Here is a 26,610-nt window from a genome sequence, read left to right on the forward strand (position 1 = left end):
AGCTTCATATCAGCTTTAGTCCTTTGTGTGTGGTTTATTCCCACATGGACTGAGTCTTCCACAGCATTCCTTAAGTAACTATTTAGACAATGTTGGTCCCAAGCAAGTCACACCATGTGTTCCTCACCATTGAGAAGGTTTTTTTGCCTACAGTCCAGTTGTCAGCTACTCTGGTTTTCTTCTTTCATCATTTGGGATCCCTAACCCTAAAGAGAGTGTTCTATGTGAAAAATAGTGTGTGGCATTCACCTGGGAAGGAATTGGGTATTGTGGAATCATCCCTCCTCATGCAGGCTAATGTCTACAAAATCACAAGATTTTTCTTTCTTTAAGCAGCACTGAAGATCCTAACCTAGAGATGAGACTGGGCTACATTGGCCCCAAAGGTCCCATCAAGGACAATGTGTGTTACAGATTGAACTTTCTCTGTCTGCTATCATAAGGTGTTAGTTTTCCCATAGTAAGCTTGCTTGTTGTGTGGCTTTGATCATTAATGAAGTAGAACTTCATAGCATGTTATGCTTGAGACGTTCAAATATTCAAAGAAGTCAAGACATGAGAATTCTCTGATAAGATGCAAACCCAACTAAGAAGCCATCAGCTTTTGCTGTCAGCTGCTGCTCACATAAACCTGAAGACATCTGGAAGAACTTTCTCAGCAGGATTTTCCTTATTATAAAAAAATCTTGCTTATCTTGCATATGAAGCTGGAAACCTTTGAGGGTTAATTAAGAGTTGTTGTGTTGGTCAGTGCAGAAATAAAGAGGTTATTTTTGAATGTAACGTAACAAAGAACTCATTTTGGATTCAAATGTTGATTTTTACTGTTGTGACAAATGATCCGAACTCTTAAAAGAAATACACAAGACTCTGGGTGTGCTGCATGTACTGTGGATACATTTCTTATTGGTGATTATTTATACAGTGAAACATCAGCTGGTATTTGAACATTCTGGTTTAGCTGCCTTTCTGGGATGATACATCTTTTTGTATGTTTGGAGGGGTTTTTTGCTTTGGTCAAGTAACTTTCTTATGAACTGTTTCTCTTTTTTTTCCTGTTTCAGATATTTCTTTTGATTGTTTTCATGTGCATAACATTACTGATTGCTAGTCTTATCTGCCTTACCTTACCAGGTAAGTCTATTAATGTAAAACTGCAATTAAAAACAACTCAGCATGTTGCCATTCTCAACAATGGCAGATGTTTTGAAATCATTGTTTAAAGTTAAAAGGAGAAAACATGGAAAACCGTCTCACTCTTAATGGTACATCATCAAATTGTAATAGTCTAAAATGCAAATTATAGAGATGATACCTGTATTTAAATGACAGAGATTGCCATTTCCTTTGTTTTATTGTAGAACAGTGGTTCGTTTTTTTTTTTTTAAGGGCAGGGCTCCAAGTGCTGAGACAATCTCTGTAGTAGTATTGACAGAAGACGACAATTGATACTCTTGCACCTGCTTTACCATTTAGAGAAGGAAAATATATAGGTTGTTACCAGGTCTTCTACAGTGTCTTCTTTAATTTATTGTGAAGCTGTCATCATGACAAGTCACTAGGAGACTTTGAAGTGATACACATGCTACTTCCCAAATATGTATGAATAAGTACGTTAACCAAATTAATTACAAACACTTTGTAGGTGTGTTAAAGTAATTTGGAACAAATTAAGACATGTAAACTCATTTGAGTTTTATAAGCTGGCTACTGTAGTACCATGTCACTTTTACCTCCTGTGTTAATGATCCTGAAGTCAATAATGTGTTGAGATCAGTTATGAATTTTGTGATGGTTTTAAGAGTAGTACATAAAATAATTCCACTATAATATTAGCAAATAGAAACACTATTAAAAAATGAAATGTTGCCAATGAGTCTCTCATTTCTGTCAGAGTTTCAGAAGCCCATCAGTACGTCTTAAAAAAATGATATGAGGCAGTGAAATAACCCAAACATAGCTCATAAGATTTAAGTTCAAGCTTATGCACTAATCCATTGCAGTTCTGAAGGTGAATTGTCTAGGCTCTGAATAGTACAGTATTCAGTGCTTTGTTTTGCTGTAGTTCAGATTGCATTGCTGGTGTAATGAAACTTTTGGGAAAAAACCTTTCTACATATGTATTTGGCATCATTTATATAACTACGTAGTGCTTCACACATTCTTGCCTTGTGGGTATAGTACCAAAATACTGTTTTACGCTGAATACTATTTGTGCGTTGATATTTAGCAATAAATGCGATAAGTATTTTTTTTAATAGGCATCCTTCCTTAATACATCAAAAAGCATTACTCTATTTAACAGTGCTTATGTTTTCAGTATTTGCTGGCCGATGGTTAATGTCATTTTGGACGGGGACTGCCAAAATCCATGAACTGTACACAGCTGCTTGTGGTCTTTATGTGTGTTGGCTAACTATCCGAGCAGTGACAGTGCTTGTTGCCTGGATGCCACAGGGTCGTAGAGTGATTTTTCAGAAGGTCAAAGAATGGTCTCTCATGGTGAGTCTTGAGAAAAAATTTTACTGAATTATTGAAAAAATAGCTAACAAAACTTGTTTCATTTTTGCTTGCAGGTTGTACTTTGTGATGTATACTATGTTTTCCTTTTCAGACCATTTTGAAGCTTTTGCAGCTTGCATTCCCATTGCATAGGCTAACTGTATCTTTGGAAGCCGTTTAGCACAATGTTAAGCAATCAGTGTAAATAAGTTTGCATATATATGTTTATACGTACATGTATGTTTTTCTGTTTTCCTTTAAAAGGGAATATGTTGCATTATCTTATCGCGTATGTGATGTGTCCTCAAATATATTCATGTTTTCACATATACCTGGAAGCTTAACTGTTACTTAATTAGCAACTTGACATTATCAAATTAAAGTAGTAAAGCTGATAGATGATGATGAACGTGCCTATACAAAGCAGCTTGATGCATATTTTCAGAAAGATCTTTATGATTTGCCAGATCTCTGCCTCTTTCAAATTAGTATTTTTAAAGAAAATATCCTTTTTTATTACCAGGAGTTCAGATTCTCACCATGGCAACAAATTTATATCCCACTTTTTTATCTTGGTTTTGAGGATTTCTGTAGTAGATTTCTTGCCTAAGTATAGTAATTTTAAATAGCCATAGCATAAATGGTATTTTGTGATGGACATGCGTGTGTACTTATTGGACTGTTACAGACAGAAGAGCAGTATGAGTGTATTTTTCATGTATTACCACATTTCCCAAATATCTCATCCATCATTTTAATTTAGGAAATCTTCAGCTAGTTATTCTATTTAACTCTATTCAGAGTTAAAATAGAACGTTCTACTTGTCCTTTACCTCTTCTCCTGATCATGTTAAGTCAGACTAGTTTTGCATCTGATTCTTGGATGATACATGTAAATTAAGAGAATTCCACCATAAAGAAAGAGTCAAGCGTGGTATTCTGAGTCTTTCATTTTTAAGTCAGAAATATTCTATAATGAATGAATCTTTAAGGTTTGGTTTTCACTGGAGAAAAATCGGCAGTTTTGGAAAGATTCTTCTCTAATTTTCCAACATACAAGAATACTCAATAAAGTGTCATTGGATAGTACTCCCTACTGATAACAGTCCAAGGTGACTTTATGGTCTACAACTATATGGACACCAGCAGGCACAATCATGTCTTTTTTTCTGGAGGTGGCATGGAATAGGACCCACTCTTGAAAAATTGCATTGCAAAACTATGTACATAATAAAAATTATTTCTAGGGATGTATATGTATGAATTAAAGGTCTGCGTAGGTTGTTTTCTCCAACTTTGTGTAGTTTAAGTTACATTATGAAGTTTAAACAAAAAGAATTCACTGATACACATGTTAATTAGATGTCTTGGGTTTTTTAGATAATGAAGACATTAATAGTGGCTATACTGCTAGCTGGTGTGGTTCCACTTCTGCTTGGTCTTCTGTTTGAACTGGTCATTGTTGCACCTTTGAGAGTTCCTTTGGATCAAACACCCCTCTTCTATCCTTGGCAGGTCAGTTGCTCCCATTCTTCTGCTGCTGTTTATACGTTTATTTACTTAGAACTAAGGGGTACGGGAGTTCTTGTTTCATGCTGATGCGACGCTTCAGAGCATTTCCCATAAGTATGTTTGAGTGGCAGAGAAAAGACAGCCAGTCTGGATGTGAGGATTATTTAAACCAAAAAGTTATGCTTAGGAATTTTAAGAATGAAAAGCTGAACTTTGTGGGATGACATCAGAGGTTCTTTGCATTTCAGTGATCAGACAGACACTTTTCTCAGTAGCGTAATTGTAAAGTAATATACAGAAGTTAGTGTAGCTGTATGTACGTATGCACAGATGTACATATTCTGTCTGACCTTTCTGGAAAGCATTCTGCATACAGTTACGCAGCAGGAGGGTCGGCTGATCTTTTTTCCATACAAGGTTTTAATTTAGTGATGATACACACTATGAATGAAATTTTTATATGCTTTAGGTCATTCTGATTTTAGGTTGAGATGTCAAATCATTAATACAGGATTTTGTGGTAGTAGTGTTTTGGGTTTTTTCAGTCAAGTCTCACAAGTTAAGGGAGTGCAAGCTTTTTTTCCTGCAAGTTTGTGGAAGAAATGAAGGAACAGTAGATTGTGTGACAACTGCTTGCATCACCTAGGCTGAATTATGAAAGAACTTGTAACTAAAAGAAACCCTGAGGGAACCAAACTCAAAATACCTAGAATGCCTATTACTAAATAACAAGAAGGTGTTCGGGGATAATAATTTTCTAAGCTGTCCACAAACAAGCTTTCATTTACTTTCAGTATCCAAATGTTTGAAAGCCATAACACAAAGAATTATTTGATTGCTAATTTAAATATTCCATTATTTTATAATACAAGTGTACTTTGGAGGTGTCTGTTTAAGGAAATTACTAATAAATCAGGACATCATATGATTGCAGTGGTAGATGATCATGGTGTCCAAACAGTTTTGGAAAGAATTTGTAATGCTAGAGATTCTAAAAATTCTTAGGGTTTGCATGTTAGTTCTTTAAAAGTTTGGAATTAAATATACTGAAAGATTTTATTTTCATGTGGCAGAGCTTCCTCAAAATATCAGATTAGAGGGATTTGAGACTTGTTCTAAACTAACAAGAAGCTACTGAAATAGAGAATAATTGGCATTTTTCACTAAAGAGAATAGTCATACAAAGGTTACATGCTTGAGAAAACATGAAGCAATTTTAACAGTGACTTTTTTGCAGTAATTTTTAAATTTTTTTAAAGTATCTGGGGTAATAGACAATTAACATGTCTTTTTTAAATAATGGGTTAAAGAAAATATATTTGCGTGGCAGTTTAAGAAAGTTAAACCTATTATTAACCTATGATGTCTTAAGTCTTACCAGTTCTGTAGCTGTTTATTCTGCCTTGTCAACCTATACTTTGCATTCTATTTTTGGTGGGGTTTATTGAAGAATCTTTTACAAATATCTGTAATCCAGAAAGGTTTGACTCATGAAGTGCAGTATTTACTAGAAGCCTGTAATTACACTGTGTTTTTTTAAAAGCATAAGTTCTCCTCTAAATAGTACAAGATTGTTTTGTGAAGAGCATTACCTTGCTTCATTTAGCTTTTCTCACATCAGGTAGGGTTTTGTGAACAACTAAAATTTAAAAAAAAGGGAAAAAACAAACAAACTTGTTTCCTGACTTGTGTGAGCATTTCTGTATTTTGTTTCTTTTCTTTCTTTAAGGAATCAAAATAACTTATTTCTAGGTAAATGTTACCAGTGTTAATTAGTTTGTACCAGAACATTAGTCTGTTGCTTTAGGTAAGCGTAATGCATTTATTTTGTATTTGCCTTTGGTTTTATGGTAGTAGCTTATTTTCCTGGTTCCAGGGAGCTTTTATAGATGTCAGTTAAGCTTGCGAGCATCCTCTTTTTCTTAGGAGTCTGCAGATGATGTCACCTCATGTAAACAATGTCCTGGGTAAATAAAAAAGTAATTATCTTTTCACTTATAAGTAACATTAACCAGTTGCTCTAAAAGCTTTTAGTTGTCAACCTATTTTAAAATATGTTAATGCTAACAGTCCATTTTTACAAAATTAGGACTGGGCTCTTGGAGTTCTGCATGCCAAAATAATTGCTGCCATAACACTGATGGGTCCCCAGTGGTGGCTGAAAACTGTTATTGAACAGGTAGGAAAAAACTGTCCATGTGAATTATCTGTATAATACATTTTGAACATTTTTTGAATGTGTGAGTCAGAAAACAGAGTTACTGTTGTAGTAGTGGAGTAATTTGAGTAATTGAGTAAAACTCAACTAGTCTTGTAGAATCTGTTTAAATTGTATGTTAAGGTACACATAATAAACCTCAGAAATCTGAAATCAAGAATATCCTGCGTATACATATATGCAATTTTATCAGGTTTGTATTAAAGTGAGAAACATCACTATTTCTTCAGTTGAATTAATGTATGTCCAAATACTGGACACTATTTATGTCCACCATTCAAGAACAGAGAAATTCTGCCTTCTCCAGAGCTGTAGAGATTCTCTCATTCCTAGACAAGTGCATATAACGGACAGCACTTCAATTCCCCTTTGATTATTAAGCAAGACAGAACAGTTTCTGTGAGCAGTTCTGAGTCACACAGCCTGTTGCTTTCTTTGGCAGAAGTATATTTTTTTTCTTGATTTTTAACCTTTAAGTTCTACGCTTGTTGTCTCAATGACATGTCTCAATGACATATCTCAATTTTTTGTTGAAAAGTAACTTTTCAGCCCTGCACTATATGTAATGGGCCGTGGTGCATGTCCTCACCTCTGTACAAAAGGTGTGTCTCTTGATTAAGTCTAGTACATAGTCCTGGTTATTAAATCCAGGACTATGTACTTCAGATGTCACACCGGAGAAACGTAGTCTTAATACCTTTTGATGCATACTATGGCTCTTCCTTCCATTTTGAATGCTCTCTGTGGGCCTGTTTGTTATGCACACACTCTCCAGAGCCATTCTTAGAAATGGTTACATCCAGGCTGTTGCACAGAGGCCATTGTCTTGCTGTATGCGGTAGCCATTTGAAATCGGTCTTTTCCCATGATTGGTCTAGTCACGTTGACACCTTAGCTACTCAAGAATTGTGGAGGTCCTGTCATCAGGCACAGACTCCACATGCAGAGGCTCTGGTCTGCCCAGCCAAGTACAAAATAGAATCCTATTTTCTGCCTGTGTTACCAAATTTAATAATTTGCTCTATTAGTTTACACAGGGTCCTCTTTCAGGAAGTTAACAGCACTAAGTGATCTCAGGTCACCCACAAAACACTACCCACAGCTCTAATGATGTTTCAGCTGGTCTCTTCCACTCCTGCAATAAAATCAGAACACTATTCCAGATTAAGTTGCTCTTCTGGGCACTATTTAAATGATTTCGTGGAACCCTTATGATGTAGATTGGCACAGAGTTTTTCCTTTGACTATGGCCATCATGGTTTTCTTCAAGTTGGGAACACCTGTTTCCTCTCATAAGGAGAATTGTGTAAAAACTTGTAATTATTATTGTAAGTGCAAAGCATGGCTTTCATAATTGATCCATTCTACTTCTAACTTGTTCTTTTTAGGTATATGCAAATGGGATTCGTAACATTGATTTACACTTCATAATCCGTAAACTGGCAGCACCTGTAATATCTGTTCTGTTACTTTCCCTGTGTGTACCATACATCATAGCTTCTGGTGTTGTACCTTTATTAGGTATGTATACGTTCAGAATACCTCTTCATCATCTGATGGTTTAGAGCAATGTAAATATATCTGTGGAATAAAACTCCAAGGTCTAGGTTATATAAAAAAACAAAAAAACCAACAACAAAACCCCCAAAACCACCAAACAAAAAAACCCCACAAAGACCCAACACTATTCTGCCAGCAAATGTATATTCTTAAGGATTGCTGTGTCACTTAAGGTGACACAGTTTGGGGGTTTTGAAGAAATGCAATACAGTATTCTGACGGGCTTTTTAATAAACTAGGTGCAGAATACATCAAGAGTATGGGACTGCATAATATCTAACAGCAGAAATGCAGGTATTTAGCTAGTTTGGGAAAGGGATGATAAAGGTTGATTGTCCACAGAAGAAATTAATTTAATTTTAGTCTCTCTTTAAGAGCTGTACTGAGGACATCTTTCCTGACTTGTCAGATTCTAAAGGAAGCATAGAACAGGTGAAAATACTTGGTTTGTTTTGAGGTTGTCAGTCAGTATTAAAGTAACATGTAAATTATAAATACAGTTTGGTTTTTTTCAGACTTTCCTATCTCCTCATAACTGAGGGAAATAATTTCATTAGAAGCAGGGTAGATCTGCTTTTTCATCAACAGTTGTCTTTGTTGCTAGTTAGTTCTGATGTTAACAACATGTCCAAGAAGTTCCTTTTTGTATTCAAGTGAGAGGTTGAAGAATAGACTTTTATAGCGTCAACTCTTGTGACACGAGGTATACAGAAGTCAATATGCAAGAAGACCTGATTAGTCCAATTTTTTTACTGTGGATTTTCACTGTGTTAATAAAAAACTTCTAGCTTTAATGCTTCAGGTGAAAAACAACAGCAGCTGTCAGGTGGGATCTCTTAGGTAAATGGATGTGTTATTTATTTCACAACCCTTCTACTGAAGTTACAGTATAACAAAAAGGATAGAAGCTGGTGCAGAAGCAGAAATGTGTGTGTTACTTAAACAATGTCAGTTTATGTGAGGGTTGTGTCTTGTTTTGCAGGAGTTACTGCTGAAATGCAAAACCTAGTTCAGCGACGGATTTATCCTTTTCTGCTTATGGTGGTGGTTTTGATGGGAATTCTTTCCTTCCAAGTCCGCCAGTTCAAGCGCCTTTATGAACATATTAAAAATGACAAGTGAGTATATAGTGTGGGGTTTTTAATTTTTCCACTTTAAATTGTGGTAACTTCAGATGGAATTCAGGTGTTGTAGGTACTTAAGGCTAAAAGGGATTTTAAGAAGCTTTCTAGACAAATGACCCTCTGAGGCAGACCTGTTTGTTGTATTCTTTCTACTCATTAGTCCAACTAACCTGTTAAAGAATGTTCAGGTGATTTGCTAGTTTGTCCTTAGCAAATCTTGTACTGTTTCCTGATGTTTTCAGTTAATATTACTCTGTATTACTCAGGTGCCTGACAAAATATTGATTTTCTTAATGTTTTTTTTCTGGTTATCCTGCTTAGTTTCTAAGCTTTTTTTGTGTTATCCTTGTTACCTTATTTTTTGTGTTACCCTAATTAACTTATGTGTTGGTTATTTAGAAAAATAACTTTTGGACCCTAGCAACTAGACTTCCAAGGCTTCTTTTGTATTCAAAAGGAATAAATGAGTTTGTTGTGTTCACGTCCGGAGCTACCCTAAAACAGTTTTGCTTTCCGCTGACTACAAAAGGAGTCAAACCTAAAATAAACTTCTTTGGATCTTAAATGTTAGGAAGTGACTGATACATTAAGTGTTTGGTGTAAATGTGCAATTAATAGTATCTAGAAATATTAAGAGAGTTGTAACTATAATTAAACTCTCAGCAGATCAACTTATATTTTAGTACCTTTAATTTGATCAGCTGATTTGAATACTGTTCACCACCTGCCTTCGTAACATGTTCTGTAGTATTTGGCCTACTGTAGTATGTGTAGTTGGTATTTATATTTAGAAATGGGTTTTGAGCTAAATGTTGGTATCTTTCAGGTAGAATGTGTCCTGAATTACAGCTTGCATTAATGTTACAAGTTGCTTTGTTGTGTAAATAAGGCATGTAAACAGTACACAAAGCTGTGAAAATATAAGTGAAAATTACTTTGATATTAAATTGACTTATTAACTGTTATAACCAGTCTTGTAGACAAGAAGTTTGTACAACTTAAGTTAATGATCTCATTTCAGGAAGTAAGCAAACATAGTCATGCTAGCCAGTAGAAATTTATGGTTTAGAAATATGCTTAATTAAATCTTTCATGTAACAAATTTCAAAAGCATGTACAAGTTTTTGTTACATTCTAAAATGTACAAAAAATGTGATAGTAGTTTGATGGTACTGTGAGAAAAAGAGTGGTGGTGAAAAAATTTCTAAAGGAAATGGTAGGGTTCAGGGGAAGAATTCATAGTTGTATATGGCTTTTCTACATGTAGAACCAGCATACAAATAGAAAGCATGGAAAGGAATTTAGACGGCAAAAAGTAGGAGTGTGAAACAATGATAGAGAGGAATTAAGTAATAATGTGAAAGGTAGGAAAACTGTCAAGCTGATGAGATATTGAAACAGAATTTAAATAAAGGAACCTTGCAGTCCTTAAGCTTGACATGGAGTAGCATTAGGGTATTTTTTCTCCCTGTAAGAAAGATTGAGCTGCAGTAAAAGTTCTTCCTTGATATTACTTACTTTTTTTCAATCAGGGTGGCTTTTGTTGGACATATGAGCTGAGCCTCTTTTACCCAATGCATGTTCTGCATTGTGGAAGATTCTGTTTTGAACTTAGAACCTCATTAGCACTCTCATTTGGTTTTAGAGCTGAGTTGTTCCAGATGTTCAAGCGGCAGTGACTCAGATACTGCAAAGATGCTCTTAAAAGTACCATCCAGCGAAGGGGCTGGGTATATAAATAATACAAACACACTCTTCATATCTTCATTCAGCTTGTATATGTCTGAATTGTAGGACTACTGAAGTTAAGGCTGTAAACACAAATGTGTAATGCTTGCATTCCATTATGAAATGCCTGAATGGTGAGAAAAAAGATAATGATGATTGAAGACCATTAAGGGGGTGCGATCGCTTGTAGAATAACTTTTATTGAAATGAGAAAGCTACTTGGGCAGCAAAGGAGATAGGGCAGATTTGTGTTACAGAATTGTATTAACTTTTATTAACTTCTCACTGTTTTTGCTATAATCTCAGGTACCTTGTTGGGCAACGACTTGTGAATTACGAACGGAAGTCTGGTAAACAAGGCACATCAACAACTCCACCTCAGTCTTCACAAGAATAGATGGTCATATTAAACATCTTGACCTTCCCTTTGCCTTTACATGTCCTTTTTTCATAGACTCTTCTTCAGTCTTTGGATATCTCTCCCAATAATTCTCTCAGCATTGTTTTGGCTTCTGTTAGTAGCATCCAGATAGCAGTTAAGGCTCTCTTCCTTATCTGCATTTTCTGATGTTTTCAATGCTGTCTGAGGTCTGTACATGTGTAAATAGAAGTATCCTGACACCCTAAAACCTTGGATTAAAAAGAATGTGCATTGTACATCTTTAAAAAAGTATATTAATTTATTAAATCTAGTTGTCACTTTATTTTGGACTGCTGTTCTGTTGACAATGTGCCACAAAGCAATAGTGTGAAGAGGCAAGATGTTTTTATAAAATTTGGAGCTTACTTTATGGTGTTCATAACAGTTCTTATTGTAGTAATATAGTATGATTTTTCATGAGTGGAAAAGGCCACACAGAGAATATCAAAAGTAAATAACTGTCTTACAGTCAGAAATCAAGTGGCTGTGGTGAGAACATAATGAACTATGTATCTTGCTGTCAAGTCTTTTTTATTATTTTGTATAACACCAAAGCTGTTGTACATTTTCTATTGCCTAATTGTTTTTCATGTGTCTGAGTTTGTAATATTGTACAGTTGCTGTTAAATCAAGAAAATATTTCTTCTTCTGAGAATTCAGATGTACTTGTTGAAGCTCAGCTGGGCTTTTCTGTTTGGGGATGGGGGGAGCGGTTTGGCTTTGGGAATCAGGATTTCCTGAATTGAAACAGTACAAAATTTACTAAAGCTAGGTTGATGGAAGCATGTAAAGGTACCAAGGAAAATTACCACTTAAATTGTAGCCAATTTCTTGTCAATAATACAGTTTTTCAGGACCTCAGGAGGAGGGATGAACCTTATCTGATGTGTTTGCACAGAAACAAAGAGCATAGTGTAAGCAACATTCTGACTTGGTCCTTAACTAAAGAGCTTGAAATCTTTTTTTCTGTAAGTTACCAAAGTTGCAAATTGTAGTATGAATTTTTACATTGCACAATTACTTAAAACACAACAACAACAAAAAATCTCGTTTCTTTCAGAATTGGTCACTGTGAATTTTTATGGGAGTAATATTGAGGAAGTGATTCATCATGTACCCTTTTTTGCCTGTGAGGCAGGAAAATACATACGCTATTCAACAGGCAAGGAGAAGTTAGCAGATTTCTTTGCAAGGACACAGTCAAACAAGAGCCACCAAATCAAGTCTGTGTTGTTTCTATATGTAGATCGAGTTCTTTTGCAGTAATGTTTGGGGGGTTTTTTTATGTAGATATTTTAAAGAAAATACATAACAGTATCACAAAGCTTTAAGTAGCATCAAATCACATACTTAGATTGCAGTATCTTTCCTAGATTAAATGAGGGCAATGTGAGTATCCATTGCAGTAATCGGAAAATTGATGGAACATTTAACTTGCGACTCGGTACACTGTCCTTCAGTATTCTGTACTTAACCATATGTGTATATAATTAATACTTGAGAATCTGGCAGGTGCTTTGAGAGTGTCATCTCCTTTTATTGATGTTGCATCTCTGATCTGGACTGTTTTTGAGCTAATGTGGTCCAGGCTGTAGTGGTGGTAGTGCATTATTTTGGTGTCTGAACTCATGTTCTAAGGCAGTGAGCACAAGCCAAATGCATCTGAATCTAGTGGCAGGAGGATTGGGCTGTCACTATCAGGTCAGAAACTACCATTTTACAGAATTACTGTTGTCCTGATAGCTTTGAACCACAAATACCACTCTTTGGAGTGATTTATTAGGAAACTTCCAGTGAAATGAAATAGAAGAAAATAACCAAAATATTTCTCTCTCATTCACTGTTACTGACTAAATGCTAAATTAAGTATTTGCCCCATATATTTTTGATGTGCATAAATACTGCATTTGACTATTTACAGTGGTGTACGTTGTAGGACAGATACATTTTCACAAGATGAGAATAACTGGTATTCTTATGCCAAGATTCTGTCTTTGACTATCTTTCGTAAACAGTTCCAAAATGGTCTTGCCACTCAAAATATTGTGAGCACTACTGTGCATCATGCAGAATTTGCAGTAGTGTGGTTCTTGTAATGTCATGTTTTTATCCAGACAAACTGGTCTTAACATTAAAATTTATTAAGAAAAAGCCTTTGTGCTGTTTCTCACTACTGTTATTTTACAAGTCATGCCAGAAAAAACTGAATCAAGCCGGTCATGTAATGTGAACTGTAGCTATTTTAATGTAGCTTACATTATTTGTATTCGCACTTTGTTATGGAGAACTGGTTTCAAATCAAAGTGTTGTGCTTGCTTTTGCACTGCTTTACGCATCCCAGGTGAAGCTTGTTTCTGAAACTCTCCATTGTGAACTTTCAAAAAATCTCATCTCCTTATCTCCTTTTTTTTACATGTGTTTTGGGAAAGAGGATGGAGGTTGTATAGAACAAGAATTAAATAGCACTACTTTTTTATTGGTTTAAATTTTATTAATTTGCCTTATTGTGCTGCGTGTATTCTGGGATAGAAACCTGGTAGTGAGTGTGTAAGTTAACTGACTGTTACCAAGACAGCTGACGAGCTCTGTACCAGTGGCTTCCATGTGTGCTAGAGTAATACAGCATGCAGTGGTCTTACGTTACTCTTCAAGTGGGAGAAATTCAGTGTGTACGTGTGCTTTCGCCACAGTTTGTGTTGACTTTGGGTCTTGACTGGAGGAGGGGTTGGAGATGTGTACTGGCTTAACTGTATCCCTTCGTGGTGTTAAGTATCTAATGCTGTTAATGGTTCTACAGGCCTTCATCCAAGAACTGTCAGATGGCTCTGTAGCTGTCTTTTGCATACTGAAGGAAGTTAATTACAGCATGGCTTTGACTGTTTTTACACAGATTATTTTATATTGATTAAAAATAGTGAAAACTCTGCATCCTTTCTCTGACTCCCCCTTCTCCACTGGGTAAACCCTAAGTTACTACTTTTCATTTCCAAGTGCCCTCTGGAACCTGTAACTATTTTCTGTCAGTAACTTCCCAGATGCCAGCTCCAACACCAGTTACAGTAATTGCATCGCTTTTCAGCTGAGTGCATTAATTCTTTCCTTGCTTTCCCCTAAGTTTGAGCAAAGGTCTTCATGGAACTGCCCAGCAGCCCCACTGTTCTTCAGAGAATGCTGTAAAAAGCCATTTACCCAAAAAAGCATGAATGACAGAGATTGTTTGCTTCCACTGCCTGCTGTGTACTGATCAGTGGTGGTTGGTTTCCTCCTACTCCGCTCTCTGCCCGATCGTTTGTGTCTAGGTTGGAAATTCTTTGTGGCAGGGTCAGTGTTCATGTTCTTGGCTTGTGAGTGGATGCTGCCCAGCCCAGCAATGAGTGGTGTTCTTAGCAGGAATGGTGATACAGATAATAAAAACATTAAATGGGGAACTGAATCGTGGTAGTACAATGAAGTTCAAGATGCAAAAAAAGGAAGCCGTCTTCTGAAACTGGTAAGGAAAGAACTTCTGCAAAGCATAATGGTAAGTTAGAGCTCTCTTACTCTGATACTTCAGTTCTTAATTAGAGTAACTGGAACTAAAGAGTTGCATAGTTAACAGCAATTTTATTAAGTCTGTGATTATTCCAGACAAGATGTGCTTCAGGTTTTAATTTCTTCATTTAGAAGTCACCATATCTTGAGAAACGATATGCTGAAATCAAAGGAAATCCTCAATAATAGAAATTTTTAGAAGATACGCTATTCTTCTATTTTTAGAAGTATTTCCAAAGATCAAATACTATTCCAAAATAAACAGTGTTTTGAATTCTGTATAATACTGAAGGATGGAACAATGACAAGATTATTTCACAACTCTGCACGTCAATTTCACCTTTTACATCCTTACTTGTTGAGTAGTGCCAATGCCAAAGCTGCACAGGTGCGATTTTATTTTTTTCCCATTTAAGGAGAATTCAAACATATCTGGAGTTGTCTGACATTGGGTTAGGGTAAGGGGGGCACTTAACATTACTCGTCTGATTTATGGTTCAAGGAGTGTTTCTGTTCCTGGAAAATGACACTAGTTTTACCTAGAGTGAACAGACTTCCTTGTTGCTTATAGAGAACATTGCAAAGCTCATTACTTATATTGAATTTATGTATTAGAATCTAGACAGTGACGATCTGCATTGCTGTGCCATGCTCAGCACATGCAAATTGTGTAAATGGCCTGGTGAAGTTCAGTAAGGAATCTGCTGAATCTAAAAATACTGCTGCGTCACGATGGAGTACACACGGGATACTTTAGCTAGTTGCGACCAGGAGTCGTGGAAGCAGGAAGCAGCAGCAGGACTTTGAAGCTGAAATCAGGCAGTGCTGCTATAAAGCAACCATTGTGTCCAGGGGTACACTTGTAAACGCTTTATATAAAGAGTAATCAGTAAAATGCAGGAGGGGGGAAGTACTCAGTGTCTAGGAAGAATTTGAGTTGCTGCTTTCACTGAAGTTACACTGGTGTACTTAACTACCTGTGTCTTCATAGAGTGGATCAGCTTTTGCTTAACAGAAATAGTTTAAGCCTTACTACCTTTATAACTGTGGGCCAAGATTTTCAACACGGCTCATCAGCATCCCTCTCACTGTGCCTTTCTGTGATCTCTTCCTCCTTGAAAGGGATTTGTTGACCTAACAACTGCATTACTTACCTATGTAATCGCAGGTTTCCTTAAACAACCTTGCATTAACCTGTATATAGTTAGCAACTGTTGTCACACCACCAACCCTTGAAACTGAAGCCTCCCTCCCTCACCTACCTGTCAATTTTACTCACCATCTCAGAAGTTATTCTGCTTTCTTGTTTATTATGTCTCCTTCCTTTCATATATCCATGAACTGCAGTAATCTTTATGCAGATTTTTTTAGTGTAATTGCATGTGAAAAGCATGCTATTTTTAGCTAAAAATACTAGTTCCCTGAAGCACGAATGACTTCTTAAAAGGGACTCAATGATATCCCAATATGCCAAACTTACACCAACGTGAGTAATTACATACTTTGTGTATTGTTAACACAGGACTAACAAGTAGAAAATGTGCGGTGCATCTGGTTCCACTTATAAATCAGGAGGCTGAGCAGTAAGGATGATGGTAACTCATGGAACTGCTGGGTTTTCTTTTTTCTTTTTCCCCTCCACCCCCCAGTTAAGTATCTGATCTCTGGCCAGTTGGAGTCGAAGGAGGGAGAAGAGCAGTGCCCATGCTCCTCTTTCTGCAGAGAGCAACAGCATGTCCTCCAGGGGTTGTTTTTTTTTTATTACTTGATGCAGTATGTCTTGTTAATTTTTGTTACATGTAAGTATTTATACAAAGTTGAATTTAGTCACGACTTTACAGATCAAGCATGTTCTGGAGCAGCATGTGATTAATTGGTCTCTTACTTTCCAATTATTTTTATTTTTTCATGAAAGTTTTAGTCTTTTGCTTTTCCCACCAGTTTGCAATTCACATAAGTGTTTTAAGAATGCAGAGTTTCCATGAAATAGTCATAGAAAAACTTTCCACTTACATGCTGCTGTTTCACATAATATGGTCTGGCAGCTTTATGCATGATTTCACTTCACTGGATCAAATAGCTAGAAGAACTGAGGGTGTGAGATTTACTTTTTGAGCACCTTTAGGATAGTTCCAAGTGGGTCCAAGGACTGTGGATCATAGAAAATAGGAAACTTTTGTTGTTTACCTGTTATCCCTAGACACCTTTGAAAAACTGCATTGTGAAATTAATTTCATTCTGTAAAGCCCTGCAGGATAAAGTTTGCTACAGGTATTGTTTGCTGTAGTGTTCTTAATGATTTTAAAGCATCTACCCATTTAAAGAATGCCATATGTTTGCTGTTTTCATGTAGGTGTAGGAATCTGCAAAGTATTTTGAGGCCCAATGCTTGGCCTGTAGCCTATGCAGAGTATTCATGTTTTATGAAAGATTAAACAGTTGTTAAAATGTGTGCTTTTTGTTTTCCAGAGACCATCATTTTATCTTTGTCCTGCATGGCCTTACATATTCACCAGCGGGAACATAATGTGGATTACAAAGGGTTGGCTTCAAATAAGATTGTGTTCTTTTTCAGTAACAATTTGGCCTGCTTCAAGTATGCATCCCCTAAGTTTCTTTTGAGCAATGGCTTGTGAAGGCTTTCTGTAGCGAATAATCCTATTACCAAGTTCATTTGAGTGCTCGTGCTACTTACAGCCCAAGTTAGAAGGGACAGGAAGGGCACTGCTTTGTCATCAAGAGACGCCATAGTGTCTTTTCAGGTTACCTCCGGTGCTGGTTTAGCCACGGTGGAAAGAGCAGAGGTCTTGTTAATCGCCCACCAAGACTCTGATGCAGAGAGGCCACTTCGGCTCATCGGCATTCTGGGGCGGTGGCAGAGCCCACGCTGCCTCGTCAAGCCTGTGTCATGCCTGGCCTGGAGCAGAGGGTGCTGAGGAGCAGCTGGCGGTGCCGCGCGTGGTGGGGCAGCCCCTCGGTGGCCTTGCTGTCCTGGATCTCCAGGAGTGTGGGGGCTGACCTGTCCTTTGAACCAGCAGCTACTGCCAGTAACAGGAATTTTAGGGAATACGTTGCCCTAAGTCTATTTTGTAGCTCAGATAGCGTTTGTTCATGTCTCATGCAAGCCTGGAATGGCGCTAGGAGAGCCAAAGGCAGGATGGATGGACGTGCCACACTAATGCTGCTCATGGAGCCGTGTATCGTCTTTGCTGGGGGCACGCAGGGGGCCCGGGGGACCCAACGAGCACCCTCCCCGCTGCCGGCCCTCCGGCTGACTTACTGTCCAGGCGTTTCAGGTCTTTTCAGAAGTTTGCAGAAAACAGGTGTTGCTAGGCAACAACCCCCTTCCCTCGCCCGGTCCCCGCCTTCCCCCGTTAAGCACCGACCCGGCCGGCTCCCCGCCAGCAAGCGCCGGCCTCCCGCCCACCCCCCCACCGCGTTGCCCGGGCAGCGGGGCCGTGCAGAGCGGCGGCGCAGGGGCAGGTGAGGCGGCCTGCTTTTGCGCCTCCCCGGCATAGCGAGGGCGGCCGCACCGCCGGGGAGGCCGCTCAGGGACGGCTTGGCCGGGTGCTGCCGTGGCGGGGGTAGGGGGCTTCCCGAGGGCGCTGCCCGCCGGCCGGAGCCGTGGGGCGGCGGCGGTTGGGGTCCCCCGGCGGCGGGGCCTGGCGGCGGCCTCCGAGAAGCTGCGTCAGGGAGCTCGGAACAATCGGCGCTTCCGACAGCGTGGGGCGGCCCGGAGGGCAGCCGGCCCTCAGCCCGCGGCACAGGCCCGCTGCCGAAGGCGGTCGAGCCTCAGACTCTGGGCTTGTGGGTTGGTGTCACCCAGGGCTGGGAGAGTCTCATCTGCGTGTTCGGGCTTGTCGGGTTTGGTGTTTGTACCCAGGGCTCCTGGGGCTGGCTTTGGGTGTGCGACGAGAAAAATAGAAAAATAAGGGCAAATAGGAGGTGAGAGAGATTAGGTAACCCCTGTTAGCGTGCAAATGGTAGGTATTGACGGGGAACGACACTGAGAAGCGGCGAAGGCTGGCTGACCCGACGGCACTTTCCTCTACTCGCTGTGTGTGTGTGTGGGAGGTTCCCTCTGAGCACCAGGAAACACTTTTTCACTGTGAGGGTGACCGAGCGCTGGCACAGGTTGCCCAGAGAGGTTGTGGCACCTCCATCCTTGGAGCTGCTCAGAAGCTGTCTGGACATGGTCCTGGATAACCAGCTCTGGGGGACCCGGCTTGAGCAGGGAGTTGGACCAGGTGCTCTCCAGAGGTCCCTGCCAACCTCGGCCCTTCTGTGACTCTGTGATTAATGGCTTACTATAGCAAAGCAGGTTTTTTTTTTTTTTTTCTTTCTGTTTTCCCTCTCTACTTTTTCTTTTCTGATTGGTTTTCTCTTCTTTGACTGTTTCCTAAGGGCACAAGCACGCACACGCATATTCCTTCCTCAAGGTTTTTCTGTTCTCGTATCCTCAAATCCCCAACTCCCCAACTTTTTGCCTTCAGCTTCAGTCCCTTGGCTAGAGCTGCAATTTTGAATCATTACTGAAAGTGTTTGACTGATGTAGTAATTAAATGCATGCTGTGACGTCTGTCCCTGATGCAAATTTGCTGCGTTGGAATAATGAAGATGCTGTATCCTGTCTGTGTTGCTCCAGAAATGAAGCTCTAAGTATGGTTTGATCCTCAAAGGAGCCTTGAGTCACAGCAGTCCCATTCCTCCATTGCTGACTTCCCCCTTTCCCCCCTTTCCCCCCTCCCCCCCCCCCCTTACAGGAAAATTCACATGATAGGGGGAGAAAGCCACCTGCCAGATACTCTTATTTTCATCTTAAAAATTGAAAATAAAAAAAATTAAAGGGATAAAGGAAGCTGTTACATTGATTCCTTTCTTGATGCCTTTGCTTTCACTGCTCTTCCCGTCTGCAAATAGCTGACATGTTTTCAGCTCCTGTTGCTAGATCAACTTAAGTAGGCTGTAGTCCTTGAAATGATAAGGAGAGTGCCCAGATTTCTCACCAAATGTGCTCCATTGCTATAATGGGAGAAGGATCATACAATAAGCGATGTCTGTCCCTTCTTTTGGCTCCTGGGGAACAGGATTCCTTGCAATAAATAAGTTTCATCCTGAATGAGAGGAACCTACCTGTAGAGCTGTATGAGCAAAGTGCAATGCGTAATTGCAGCACACACGAATGTTTTGTTTGTTAATGTAATTTTTTGATGTAAAGTCTGCCTGGGAGCACAAATTAGTAACTTCTTGCTACAGTTTTTTGAACACATAAACATAGTAGAAACTTGGTAATCTGTGTACTCTAGCTTCCTTACAAAAATGACAGGGCTCTTGGCGTGCAGTAGTGAGCAGTGTCAACATAGCAAGCTTGGCAGGTGTGGTCTGACTTGTCTGGACTACCTGTTTTACAAATTCGTATTGTGGTAAGTTTGAGGAGAAAAATCAGTGTAAGACTATCTGAAGATACCTGTGAAAGTAGTAGTTCTCCTTACCTGGAGCTGTGGTTGGTGTCGGAGCTCCAGCCTTTTACTTGGTGTTGCCATCACATTCAAGTTTTTTAGGGAGGTGCAGTGCTCGTCTGTTTACCCTTCTGAGCCCGCCAGTTCTCCAGCTGTTGAGTAGGACAGGAGGGAGTTTGGGTACGAGCACTGTTGGCCCCCATGTGCACACACAGTTTTTCATTCACATTCTGCATCTGTGAACTGTTGTTTCATTATTATTTCTTTCAGCTCCTTGTAACTGAATGTGAATGGACCATGCCTCTTCCAGAAACCATGTTTTGTGCTCAGCAGATCAAAATCCCCCCTGAGCTACCTGATATTCTGAAGCAATTTACTAAAGCTGCTATTAGGACGCAACCTCATGATGTTTTGCAGTGGGCAGCTGCGTAAGTATGATGATCACGGGGAGATGGGAGTCATGCATGCGGGCAGCTTGCCGAGTGCTGCCGCCCCTGCCCAGGAGCGTGCAGATTCATTCCCTGAACCGTAAGAGCGTTTACTTCTGTGCAGGTGTAATGGCCATGGGCATTGAAGTGTATTGCTCTTCCCATTCACTTAGGTATTTTTCAGCGTTGTCGAAAGGCGAGCCCCCTCCTGTGAAGGAGAGGATTGAAATGCCTTTAGCAACAGAGAAAACAGGTGCTGGTTTGACCCCAGGACTGCTTAAAATCCTGCACAAACAGGTACAAACTGGCCTTTATCAAATGCACAATGCTATCGAGGATGCTAGCTAATGTTTTGGGGATGGTTGGGGAGACTGACTGTCAAGTATTTGAGGTATTTTGGGGAGAGACTGTATTCTTAGCTTCATTCTGGGTTTCAGAGTTCTTACTGTGGTACCACGATTTCGTTTAAAGCTTTCTCCCAAAGGCACGGTGAGTGTTGCAGAACTGAAGGAAAAATGGAAGCACTTGTGCTTGCCAGAGGAGCAACTGAAAGCTATCCTCCAGTTGGATGATTTCGGCGAGGAGGTGGAATGGATGAAGTTCCTGGCACTGGGGTGCAGTGTGCTCGGCGGGGTATGTTCACAGCAGGAGCCCTTGTATCCAAACACAAATGGTCATATACGATAGTATATGAGGTAGATCATAAACAATTAATGCAAATAGACTTTGGGGAATGGTGACTGCTCTTGCAGCAGCAGACAAAGTGGCTTATGTGTTTACTGCTGTTCCCCATCAGCTTTTGGTCAGGGGAGCTTAACCAGAAAGAGGGGGCTGCGTCTGCAGTTCACTGGGATGGCAGTAGAACAGCCAGCATGTCCACAGGGAGCTGGGACCATGAGAGAGAGGGTGATAGAGGAATGATGCTTATGGCATCGGTGTAAGTGTCCACAGAGGAGAACTGGAGGGAGACATTAAAACGTCAATTTCTAATTGATTGTGCGGTCCATTAAATTTTTCACAGAAGCAGTTAATGTTACTAAATTGACATTTAATTCTTTTAATGTCAGTAATAAAATCTCAGCAGAGCATTTCAACAGAATGAGATACTGTAAAATGCACTAAGCTGATGTTCTTATGAAGTATAGTATTTTTAATGACTTCTACAGTAGGGAAGAAGGAGTACTAAAAAGAAAATATATTTTGAGAATGTTGCAATATCTGGAAGCCCTGAATGTTAAACTGGCCTAGTGATGCAATCATATTTATTTCAGCTGTGTATTTCTTGATTCCAATCCCTCTCCCAACATGATTTTGTAGTTTTGGTTCATTTGAAAAAAAAAAAAGTAACAGCAAGGTTGGTTACTTAAAAAAAAAAATCAATCAAAACAAAAACAGAGTCACAGAAACATAATTCTGATGAAGCTAGACAGTCTAAATTTACCTCGATCTATTCATCCTTTCCAATATTAAGTGAATGTTTTGATTTCCACTCTTCATACTGAAACCTAAACTTCAGTTTTCTAAACCAAAGAAGAGGACATATACCAGAAATTTACATTCATTTTCCTGCAGCTGTAAATTGTGTTCATAGTCGAATAGGTCACAGGTGATCAGAGGGCTTGGAGCATCTCTCCTGTGAAGACAGGTTGCGAGAGTTGGGGTGGTTCAGCCTGGAGAAGAGAAGACTCCAGGGAGACCTTATTGCAGCCTTCCAGTACCTGAAGGGGCCTACAGGAAAGCTGGAGAGGGACTGTTTATCAGGGAGTGTAGTGACAAGACAAGGGGTAATGGGTTTAAGCTGAAGGAGGGTCGGTTTAGATTAGACATTAGTTCTTCACTGTGAGGGTGGTGAGGCACTGCAACAGGTTGCCCAGAGAAGCTGTGGCTGCCCCCTCCCTGGCAGTGTTCAAGGCCAGGTTGGATGGGGCTTTGGGCAACCTGGTCTAGTGGAGGGTGTCCCTGCCCATGGCAGGGGGGGTTGGAACTAGATGGTCTTTGAGGTGCCTTGCAACCCAAACCATTCTGTGATTCTAAGTGTGAGTTGGTTAGAAACACCAGTCACCTGAAGTATCTTTCTGTAAAGCACTGATGTGTTTTTACAGCCTTGGAGAACTGACTAGAGAAGTAGCCTGCTAAACTGCGTTTGAAAGGTGGGGAAATCGATGTGAATAACTTTGCTGCACTGTGAGAGGGAGCAAGTGGCAGCTCGTAGCTGCAGAAGCAGGAATGGCAGTAGTGTGGTACCAAACTGCAGTGGCTGGAAGGCCATGCTGAGTCTGTTGCCATCGGGTGGGCAGCTGCCTCCCCTTCCCCACAGAGGCCTCCCGGGGAAGAACGACATTAAGTAAAACTATAGAGATTATAAAGTTACAGTTCTCTGGCCTGTGTTCTAGATCTTGAACAGATACTGCATTTATCTTAAATATTGCTGTTCTACTGTTAGGAAATACTTGCTTTGTAAAAAGTCATTGCTTGCTTATTAATGAAGAGGTAAGGATAAATTTTGAAAAAGTTATAGCAAAAATATTACTACTTGGGTTAAAAAAGGCCTGCATGTGTTTTCTTTTCTTTGTTTGTTTCATTGTTTTAATGGCATCTAACCAGTCTCTGACTCAGTGAAGCTCCTTGCTGAATTTTTCCGTGTTTCCCCATGTAGTTCAGCATGGATAAGGCACCAGATTATAGACATTGTATTGAATAAAGGATTTTTTTTTTTTTACAAGTATATTTGGAATTAATATTTTGATGCATGCTTGTTCTAACGGGAACTCAGATGTTATTTGGCTTTGACTAAACTGAAACATTCTTCAAATGCTTTTTGCCTCAGTGCGTTTTCTCCTGACTACTAAAATGGAACTTGGATACAAGTAAGGAAGGTAGTAAATATCAACACTCCTAAAAATTAGTATCATATAATGTCATAATAAAAAATAATCTAAACCGTATGAATTTTCTGGGTAGATATGTCTGTTTTAACTGCTGCTGAGAATTCACTTAGATCTATTGAAGTAATACATATACACACATATACGTACATATAGCTAGGTATAGTGATGTTTGAGCTTTTACAGCAGCAGAATAGAGCAATTTGGCCATACTGGAGAGAGTGCTCAGACTGCTCTGGGCAATCTTTAAACATCACAGGATTCTGGTATTTTTTACCCCTGTTTCTACTAGAACTTCATTATTGTTTCTGTCCCTGCACCTGCACTGGAGGGTAAATTTGGGGTTGAAAGCTAGGTGACAATGATAAAGCCTTTATCTCATTTACACTCACTTTTAGTGGCCTTACAGTATGGATTTGGTCATGGTATACAAAGGAGGTTCATGGCTCTGATACTGTTCCTCTCATTTCTTGACCAACCCCCCCACAGTCCTTACTGGGTTCAATGAAACATGCCTGTGAAATCTTAACAAGGGACCCAGAAGGTGGAGCGGCTCGCATTCCCTTCGGAACATTCTCATTCCTCTACTCCTATTTGGCCAGTATCGACGGAGAGATACCAGAGGAGAAAACTGAAGCATTCCTCCACAAAATTAAAGAACAAGCGTAAGTAAAAATCCGTGTGTGGAATTTTAATGTGTGGATCTCCCCTGTGTTCTCCATAAACCTTTGATTTCAGAAGAATCTATCTTCACTTTGGGTATAGCCATAATGACAGGACTAAAGGTTAACTAAGGTTAAATCAAAAGCGTACATAGTTATTTCTTGGTAAGCAGTCAACATCGGGTTTTGAACTGTTAAATGATAAATTATTTATCCATCTTCCTTTGAAATATTGAAGTGCTACCTGGTGGTATAATTTTCCATGTAGGAAGCAATTACGTACAGGTTTGTATCATCTGCATATTACTGATACTGGAACCAACAGCGTCTTCTGGGCTGCTCTTTTACCATAGATCATAAATCAGAGAGAAACTGGGAATTCCCACTTGAAGTCTGAAGTTGCTATCGTGTTTCTCCTGAATTACTTCTCCCTAGAAATTTTCTTGAGAAAACATTTAGTACGTACTTGGTCTTAAACGGTTTGCCTCTTCAATAGCTGTGGTATTAGCTATGGCAAATTGTCCTTCCTGGAATGGTTTTGTGTGTGTTGCCTTCAGTGGATATAATGGACAAAGGTAGGACATAGTCCCACCTGAATAGTTCATCCTATTTTGGTATTTGTACCAAGTTGGGGTGCTTGTGGGCATACTTCTAGTCTGCTCTGTTTCTCTTTCTGTTCACTCTGAGATTGATTTATAGTTTATTGTCAGTCTTGTCAGTAAGCCACAAACTCACGCAGTTCTTCATGGCAGGTTTGAAGGTTAAGCAAAAACTCACAGCCTAGCTATCTGGTTTGCTATCGACGATGGCTGTGCTCAGGTCTTTTCTGTGCTGTTGTGTCATTTTTGGCTTGCTGCATAATGAAGAGGCAACCCCATTCCCACCTCTTGACTTCATCCAGTAGTTTGTTAGCAAAGCATGAACCTCTGTGAATGACCCATCTCTCAATGTATCAAGGCAAGGTAATTATTTGCAGCACCTTATTAGTGTGGTGTCAAAGGTCTTACTGCTAAAGAGCATTCGGTGCGCTCTGGGGCAGGTGGGATCAGTAGGACTGCAAAGTCACCTCAATGGTATAATATATGTGTGTGTGTATATATATATTGTAGGTACTATAGAATCTGGAGTTGAAAATCTCTGTTGTTTCTGAGGACTTGAAGGATCTTAGATGATCTGTTGGCTGTGTTAGATGAGCCTCTATGTCATATGCTCACCTTTCAATCAGTGAAGACCAAGTGGCAGTATGAAGTGGATTTGGATCCCAAAACACTTTAATCCTAGCTATATGCAATTTATGGATTGCATGACTTCCCTTTTCTGTAAGGCAGTCCAGGAGAAAAGCCAGGCAGGTCAGCGCAGCAGTACCAGCAGCAGCCGTGCTCTGCATGGTTCTGGTGCAGGATTTTGAGGTCCCCTGGGTACTCTCCAGTGCTCTGGGTGTTGACAAGATGGTCCTAAATGCTGATGTAGGGCCAGAAGGTTCCCCCTTGCTTCAACCAGAGGGGTGTTTTGGGTTTTGGTTTGTTTTTTGGGGTTTTTTGTACTCTGGTTACCCCCAATATTATTAGGTGTCCTTCTTATAGGATTGGGTGGAGAACAGCCTGTTGATGATGGGTCCATTCAAATTGTGCTGCCACTTTCTGATGCGCTGTCACCATCGTTGGTGCTTCCAGCCTGCTTGTTCTGAATGCTTCTGGACACCTGCACTTCATGACAATCAACAGGGTATTTGCATCATTTGGCTACCTTTTTTCTTGAGCACACCAACACTGTTCTCTTGCTTTAGACAGATGGCCGATGTGTTTTTGTCAACTTTTACAACACCAAAACTTGAAATTCACAGGATGCTGCTAAGAGCACTCCTAACAGGGCCTAACTCATGCTAACTGCTACAGGTGAAAACATCATCTCTAATAAACTTGGATTGGTTATGTGAAGTCTTGTGCCCACAAAATTCAATGTCAAAATCATGTAACCTTTTAGCAGATGAAGGAAAGGATCCATCAAGATACTGCATATATTTCCACTAGAATTAGCATTAGGAATGTATGAAAATGACAATGTCTTCAATCCAGCTCTCAGTGGATAAACTCCCACTCATTTTATCCATAGTCACACACAGGTCACACAAAATGCACTTTAAACCATTTTAAAAGATCTGCAACAGGCTTGTCCTTTGACTACTGCCTATGTGGCACACTTGCAGACAGACACTGACCCTTCCTACCATCTATATGGAATTGGTCTTTGCCTTAATTGCTACCAGCTCTGTGTACGTGGGAGCTCAAAAACACACAAGTCCACAAATGAACTGGCTTGGTTTTGTTATTAGTTACCAGACTGACAATTTTTAGTAAGACCTACTTTTTAATAATAGTACTCTTGCTTACTATTAACATAACCCTCAATTGTATCTTGCCCACCATGCCAGGACTTACCATGTTAGTGTTGTTCTAAAACATTTGGTTTATTCCTTTTCAGCAACCAACAAACTGGCATGGTGCTGCTCAGAAACTTTCTGACCCAGCCCTCAACACTGCTTTGATCAACCTTACTCTTCAGCACAGGTGAGAGGGGGAC

The 26,610-nt window shown here is 39.6% G+C and overlaps 2 protein-coding genes across 8 annotated transcripts in view; both read left to right on the forward strand.

Moving 5' to 3' along the window:
- Positions 1-13,216, forward strand: part of MARCHF6 (membrane associated ring-CH-type finger 6) — a 51,474-nt gene extending 38,258 nt beyond the window's left edge. For 3 of the 6 annotated variants that reach the window (XM_075744806.1, XM_075744807.1, XM_075744809.1), the window contains exons 20-26: positions 1,065-1,134; positions 2,306-2,502; positions 3,883-4,017; positions 6,104-6,193; positions 7,621-7,753; positions 8,775-8,910; positions 10,951-11,348. In XM_075744806.1, coding sequence (XP_075600921.1) covers positions 1,065-1,134; positions 2,306-2,502; positions 3,883-4,017; positions 6,104-6,193; positions 7,621-7,753; positions 8,775-8,910; positions 10,951-11,041 — 852 coding nt within the window. In that variant the 3' untranslated portion in view covers positions 11,042-11,348. Of the gene's footprint in view, positions 1-1,064; positions 1,135-2,305; positions 2,503-3,882; positions 4,018-6,103; positions 6,194-7,620; positions 7,754-8,774; positions 8,911-10,950 lie in introns of all 6 variants that reach the window. The other 3 variants (XM_075744810.1, XM_075744811.1, XM_075744808.1) reach the window with 2 other exon arrangements.
- Positions 13,217-18,046: 4,830 nt separating this feature from the next.
- ROPN1L (rhophilin associated tail protein 1 like) lies at positions 18,047-26,595 on the forward strand. Of its 2 annotated transcripts, XM_075744813.1 has the most exons (6): positions 18,047-18,079; positions 20,326-20,483; positions 20,657-20,780; positions 20,955-21,116; positions 23,858-24,033; positions 26,512-26,595. In XM_075744813.1, the coding sequence occupies exons 2-6, from the start codon at positions 20,353-20,355 to the stop codon at positions 26,573-26,575; spliced, it is 657 nt and encodes a 218-aa protein (XP_075600928.1). In that variant the 5' UTR covers positions 18,047-18,079; positions 20,326-20,352; the 3' UTR covers positions 26,576-26,595. The 2 variants fall into 2 exon arrangements, with proteins under 2 accessions (XP_075600928.1, XP_010310193.2); XM_010311891.2 differs by lacking the exon at positions 18,047-18,079 and having other exon boundaries at positions 19,390-20,483.
- Positions 26,596-26,610: the final 15 nt, after the last annotated feature.

The sequence above is a fragment of the Balearica regulorum genome, chromosome 2 (assembly GCF_011004875.1).
Source record: "Balearica regulorum gibbericeps isolate bBalReg1 chromosome 2, bBalReg1.pri, whole genome shotgun sequence".
NCBI lineage: Eukaryota > Metazoa > Chordata > Aves > Gruiformes > Gruidae > Balearica > Balearica regulorum.